The 6556-nt window shown below is 50.5% G+C and overlaps 1 protein-coding gene across 2 annotated transcripts; it reads left to right on the forward strand.

The window, feature by feature from the left end:
• Window positions 1-690: 690 nt before the first annotated feature.
• On the forward strand, window positions 691-6261 carry FST (follistatin). Of its 2 annotated transcripts, none has more exons than XM_065875132.1 (6): window positions 691-1155; window positions 3066-3257; window positions 3683-3901; window positions 4220-4444; window positions 5159-5389; window positions 6130-6261. In XM_065875132.1, the coding sequence occupies exons 1-6, from the start codon at window positions 1071-1073 to the stop codon at window positions 6210-6212; spliced, it is 1035 nt and encodes a 344-aa protein (XP_065731204.1). In that variant the 5' UTR covers window positions 691-1070; the 3' UTR covers window positions 6213-6261. The 2 variants fall into 2 exon arrangements, with proteins under 2 accessions (XP_065731204.1, XP_065731205.1); XM_065875133.1 differs by having other exon boundaries at window positions 692-1155; window positions 5162-5389; window positions 6130-6256.
• Window positions 6262-6556: the final 295 nt, after the last annotated feature.

Below are 6556 nucleotides of genomic sequence, written 5' to 3' on the forward strand. Positions count from 1 at the left end.
GGCGAAGTGAAAGGGGAGAAAAGAAAAGGAGAGGGTCGAGACTGTGACGGGGGGCGGGGGGGGGGGGGCGAAGAGGCCGGGGCTGAGGTGTTCAACATTTTTGTTCGCTTCTGACTCGTCGAGACCCAGGGCCGCGTTTCGGCCCGGCTCAGCCGGGGTGGAAGGTGCCGGGGCCGGGGTTCCCAGCCACACCTCTGGGCTCCGGGTGGCCGCAGCGCTCGGCACGCGCAGACCCAGACACAAAACGTCTCGGGGTCCCGCGCCCAGACTGCGGGGGCCTAAAACGGCAGCGACCCGACCTCAAACGGGATATTTCAGCAGCTCAGGGCTCTTCGGGCGTTTTGCAAAGTCTTCCTGGAGCGAAGGAGCGCCGGTGCGGAGACCAACTCCCGCCCAGCCGCCCAGCTCCGCTCCGCCCGCCGCCGCCTCCAGAGCCCCCAGCGCGGCCCCCCCCAGACACACACACACACACACACACACATATACACACACACACTCTCTCTCTCTCTCTCTCTCTCACACACACACACACACACACGCCACCCCCGGCGCGCCGGCGCTACCAGCGAGCGGCGGCGTGCAGGACCTGAAGTGGGTGTTCTTCCCCACTCCCCCGCCCCGGTCGCCTGCCCCCTCCCTCTCGCTCCTACGCAAATAAGAACTCGGCGATTCCCCTCCTGCAGCTTTGATTTCAGGCACCTCCACCAGATAATTGGGAAGGGTTTCCAGAAGGTGGGAAATGTCACCTGATTCACACTGAACTTTTAGAAGCTCCCCACCCCCAAGGAGCCGCGCACACCCTCGCTCGCGGCCGCCCTCCCACTGCCCCACACACTGGGAGACCGCCCACCGCAAACCGCGGAGACCCCCGTCTAGATTTAAAGCGCGGCTGCGCCCGGCTTCTGACGTCCATTGAATCGCGCGGGCGGCCGGCGGCGAGCGCGGGGCTGCGCCGGGATCGCTGCGCCCTCCGCCGCTCGCCTCTGCGACGCGCGCCGCTTGCCCGAGCCACCCGCCGCCGCGCCCGCTCCCCGCGCCGCCGCGCTCCTCGCCCCGCGCCTGCCCCCAGGATGGTCCGTCCCAGGCACCAGCCCGGCGGGCTCTGCCTCCTGCTGCTGCTGCTCTGCCAGTTCATGGAGGACCGCAGTGCCCAGGGTAAGCGAGGGGGGATGCGCTGGGAGGTTCGGCACAGGGCAGGGGTTTGTACTTTTCGGTCGTCTCCACTGGGTCTGTTCTGAGCAACGCTGCTCTCGGAAGATGTTGGACCAACTTAGCGAGTCTGGGATGGAGAGGAGTGGGAAAACTAAAGGCAGTGACACTTTAGGACCTGAAGACGAGTTTGGAGCGCGGTTATCCTTTAAAAGGAAAGGGGGTGAGCTGGAGTCTCTCTCAGTAGGTAGGGTTAGATGCTCAAGTTCTGGACATAATGAGTTCAGATGTTATCTCCCCTGTTTGGCTCTGAGGAAGGGGACAAGCATCAGTACCCTGGAGATTTCAGTCGACCCATTTGCAGTCTAACCTCCCTTCCTCCTACGTCTTGTGGATACCTTAAAAAAATGACTGGGTGGGGAGGGGGAGATACTGAAATTTCTTCGGTGGCTGGGGGACGTGGTTTCAGAAACTTTGCCCAAACTTGGAAATGTGGGTGCCGAAAATTTTAGAGGGAAGTAGCTTTCTGCCTAGTGGATGCTTCTTCCAACCCCCTCCCCCCAACCCCGCAAAAAAAAAAAAAAAATTATTGCCCTGGACTCTTTTGAGTAGTTTACAGTTTTTTCCCCTTTGCCTCATTCCTCTGTTAACTTTCTGTAGAACAGTGAGGAGCCCACAATTGATTTAAATTCTGAGATGCAAATTTCTAAAGCTTTTAAAAATTAGATTTGTTTATTTCAATTAGTCTTTGGGCAGAATTTTTTAAAATAATAATAGCAGCTTGCGATCCAATTATTGTTAAAGTTATATGGATGATTCATGAGAAATCTTCCTGACCAAAATCCGAACATTAAAAAGGAAGAAGGGGGAGAAATTACTTGCAAAGATTTCTTGGTAGGTATGAGATAGGGGTGTGTGTATACACACATACATGTATATAAAACCATGAAACAGTAGGAAGTTCCCCCCCCTTTTGTTCCCCCCCCCACTCTTTTCTTGAGGCAGACTTGTAACTTTCCTGGCTTTAGCGTTAACATTTTGTGTGTGTTGTAAACTGTCCCCCGGGCACTGTCCCTAGCCGTCTGCGACGCACTACTCTGAGTTGCCCGCCTTTCGGGACGAGGCGCTGCCGGGGTGCCGGGGGAAGCAGCCCTGGGAGATTTCGAAAGATCGCGGTGTCCGCGGGCGTCCTCTGGGTCTGGCGGATTGCAAAACGGCCCGTCGGGCGGGCTGCGCCTCGAGGCCGCGCGGGGCAGCGCCGGGCAGGGCCCGGTTGCTTTTTTGCTTTCATTTTTCACAAGTGCCTTTTGCTTGATCTGTTCGTGTGTGTGTGTGTGTGTGTGTGTGTGTGTGTGTGTGTGTGTGTGTCTGTCTGTCTGTCTCGGTCTCTGTCTCCCCCTTTCTTTTTCTTTCTCTCTCTCTCAAGTTCTCCTACTTTCTTAACCCCTGTCACAAATAATACTCGTACCGCCTACATGAATGCAACATGTAAAAACACCCGTCGCATCCTGTTTTTGTCAGGTTCTTTAATCTGCTCTTCGAGTCGCTGCAGGTTATGAAATGGGACGAATAAAAGTAAACAGTCTAGTAAAAGTCAATGCAAGCTGCACGTGTTGTGTCTGGGTCACTGGTAACTGACATTGATATGGCTGGGGCGCTCTGGCTTCTTGCTCTCGCCTTCCCTCCCCCTCGCCCACCTCCCACCTCTTCAATCTGGCTTTTTCCCCCTCTTTCTCCACCCCTTCACTCCCTCCGATTTGTTTCCTGCTTTTCTGCTTTTCTCTCCCGTCTCTCCTCCTCCACGCTCACTCCCTCCCCATCCCCGCCGGGTCTCCTTCCCTTGCCGGCTCGTCGCCTCTCTCCCCCTACCCCGCCACTGCTCACTCGCCCACCTCCCCGCCCCTGTCTCCCCGCAGCTGGGAACTGCTGGCTCCGCCAAGCAAAGAACGGCCGCTGCCAGGTCCTGTACAAGACAGAATTGACCAAGGAGGAGTGCTGCAGCACCGGCCGCCTGAGCACCTCATGGACCGAAGAGGACGTAAATGACAACACGCTCTTCAAGTGGATGATTTTCAATGGGGGCGCCCCCAACTGCATCCCCTGTAAAGGTAGGGCTCTTCCTCCCCAATGTGTAGGCCCTCAGTAGAGGGCGTCTTACCCTCCTAGTGCCCAGCTGGGGTTTGGGACTGGGAGACCTTTGTTCGTGGGATCCACCTAACTACCCCCAGCCCTGGTAAGCCATCCGGGTTTAATCTTGGGTGTCACATACTACAGGCAAAACAAGGTCGACAGAGGTTCTCGGACTTCTTAGCCAAACGTGGTGGTGAAGCCAGCCAACCCGTGCACTTTGAGAGAGATCTGGGTATGGGATGCAGCCCACTGTCCCCCACACCTGCCCCTCCTCAACTTCTGGGTGAGAGCCCCTGGGCTCGGCCTGCTGGCAGCACGATTGCGCGAGGCACCCGCAGCCCTCCTGGCTGACCTGCATGGTGCCTGGCCCCGGTTTTAATCCCTGCATCTTTCCAACTGCTAGAAACGTGTGAGAACGTGGACTGTGGGCCCGGGAAAAAATGCCGAATGAACAAGAAGAACAAACCCCGCTGCGTCTGCGCCCCAGATTGTTCTAACATCACCTGGAAAGGCCCAGTTTGTGGGCTGGACGGAAAAACCTACCGCAACGAATGTGCACTCCTCAAGGCCAGATGTAAAGAGCAGCCGGAACTGGAAGTCCAGTACCAGGGCAAATGTAAAAGTAGGTCTTACCCGCCCCTCCCCCAGCTTTCTACCTGAGATAGACCCACTGCAAGACCCCCGGGGGATGGTGTAGTCTGCAGTAATAGCCTAATAATAATAAGGATGATACCAAATAAAGGAACCCTTTCTAACTTCTGAAGACTCCTTAAAACACTGAAGGACCAACCTAGAATCATAGTTTTCTTTCGAAAACCACAGGGCTCCCAGAGTACGTTTCTGAAAGCTGGATGCTTCATGATTTCCTTGATACTATCAAATGCTCAGTCCCTAAGGACCAGAAGATGCCTATTAATGTGTGTTTCCCTCTTTGTTTCAGAGACCTGTCGGGATGTTTTCTGTCCAGGCAGCTCCACATGCGTGGTGGACCAGACTAATAATGCCTACTGTGTGACATGTAACCGCATTTGCCCAGAGCCCACCTCCTCTGAACAGTATCTCTGTGGGAATGATGGAGTAACCTACTCCAGTGCCTGTCACCTGAGAAAGGCTACCTGCCTACTGGGCAGGTCTATTGGATTGGCCTATGAAGGAAAGTGTATCAGTAGGTATTCTGGATTGAGGAAGGAAAAGAAAAAATACAAAAAGAGAAAGAGGCTAGAACTGGTGTTAAGATTATGAGGTTAACCAATAAATAAGGCCAAAGCCTCCCCAAACACATAGCTTCACCAAAGAGAGAAATACTCTCCAGTTTGGGTAAACTGTCATGACCACAGCATTCCTTAAGAAAACCATTGTCTTCTGGAAACATTGGCATATGTATTGAAATGCCAGCAAGACACAGGAAACAATTTTCCTCCTTAGAAACCAAAGAACTCACTCAATTTTACACATTTTTTTTAAGTGCTAGACTTGCTGGAAGCATGAAATAATTACTTAACAGTTCCTAAAATCTGTTATCAGATTCTGATAACTGATAGAATTCTTTCTTTTTTTAAAAGATCCCACTTGTGGGAAATAATCAAATACATATTTAACTCAAGGATACTGTGAAATTCTGTTCCAAAAAAATGCTACAGTATTTTCATGTACTAATATAGTATGTAGGAAACTGGGGTGTGTGTGTGTGTGTGTGTGTGTGTGTGTGTGTGTGTGTGTGTGTTTTGGTTTTATTTATAGAGCATTTTTGCACAATATCTCCATTACCCCCATAAGTGAGTAATAAGATATGTTATATGTTTACATTTATTGATAGGAGACTAGAGAAAGGGGGCAAGGGGGAAATGGATTTACTCATCACAGGTGTATTATATCCTAGAAGCAAAGTCCTGTGAGGATATCCAGTGCACTGGTGGAAAAAAGTGTTTATGGGATTTCAAGGTTGGCAGAGGCCGGTGTTCCCTCTGCGATGAGCTGTGCCCTGAGAGTAAGTCTGAGGAGCCTGTCTGTGCCAGTGACAATGCCACCTACGCCAGCGAGTGTGCCATGAAGGAAGCGGCCTGCTCTTCAGGCGTGCTGCTGGAAGTGAAGCACTCCGGATCTTGCAACTGTAAGTGCAATTTCTAACCTTGCTGCAGTTTAAGGCTTTCCCAGGCAAGCCCTAGGGAATGGAGACGTAAAAAGCACGAAAACCTCCCCATATAAGCCCACTTCTGTTTAAGTTAGGTAGCTGCTAAATTTTACCAGCAGTTCGGCGATCCACAGAAAAACTGCCTGGAATGTTTCTGGGCTTTTAGGATTTGTCTGATGATCATCAAGGGGGTCGCCTCTAAAAACCTATTTCCAGTCATTTGCCCCTAATTTCTTTTGCTTTAGTAGTGTGCTTTGCTGTTTGCTTTATTAACACTTGAATCTAAACTAACTGCTTCAAAGGTTGTTTTTTTTTCTTTTTCAAAGACAGCTTTCTGTTATCACACAGGGGCTGCTGCTTTGTGCAGCTACCTCTACTAACTCTGAATTAAGGACCCAAAGCAGTTCTACCTAGAACACAAGAGCGCTTTTTATCTACTTTCAGGAATCTGCCCGTAAAACCTGAGCCATTGATTCTTCAGAACTTTCTGCAGTTTTTGACTTCATAGATAATGGTGTTTTTTTTAAAGTTTTTTTTAAACTTATTGCATAACAGCAGATGCCAAAAACAAAACAAAAAAAGCATCTTACTGCAAGTCACATAAAAATGCAACGCTGTAATATGGCTGTTTCAGAGGGCTTTGAAAACGTACACTGAGCTGCTTCTGCGCTGTTGTTGTCCATATTTAAACAGCAGCTCCCCTGTATTCCCCCATCTAGCCATTTCGGAAGACACCGAGGAAGAGGAGGAAGATGAAGACCAGGACTACAGCTTTCCTATATCTTCCATTCTAGAGTGGTAAACCCTCCACCAATGTTCAGTGTTGACATAGCCTTTGGGCAAAAAAAAAAGAAAGAAAGAAAAAGAAAAAGAAAAAATATATTGTCCATACTGTAAATAAGTGTATGCTTATTTATTTGGGGGGAAAACTATACATAAAGGACCTTTGTCCTAAAGCTCTCTCCCAGGCCACCTTGTTACTCATTGGACCCGGAGAGGCAGTCATTGTGAGGTCTACTGGATGAGGCCCATAGTTGAGACTTGTAGACATTTATTTATACTGTGTCATGTTTTATAATTTATACATAAAATGTCTGGTTGACTGTACACCTTGTTTTTGAAGAAATTTATTCGTGAAAGGAAGAG

The sequence above is a fragment of the Phocoena phocoena genome, chromosome 3, assembly GCF_963924675.1.
Source record: "Phocoena phocoena chromosome 3, mPhoPho1.1, whole genome shotgun sequence".
Lineage (NCBI taxonomy): Eukaryota > Metazoa > Chordata > Mammalia > Artiodactyla > Phocoenidae > Phocoena > Phocoena phocoena.

Coding starts and splice junctions, on each gene's coding strand:
- FST (XM_065875132.1), top strand. CDS start 1,071: ATGGTCCGTCCCAGGCACCAGCCCGGCGGGCTCTGCCTCCTGCTGCTG. Junction 1,156..3,065: donor GGAGGACCGCAGTGCCCAGG/GTAAGCGAGGGG, acceptor GTCTCCCCGCAG/CTGGGAACTGCTGGCTCCGC. Junction 3,258..3,682: donor CAACTGCATCCCCTGTAAAG/GTAGGGCTCTTC, acceptor TCCAACTGCTAG/AAACGTGTGAGAACGTGGAC.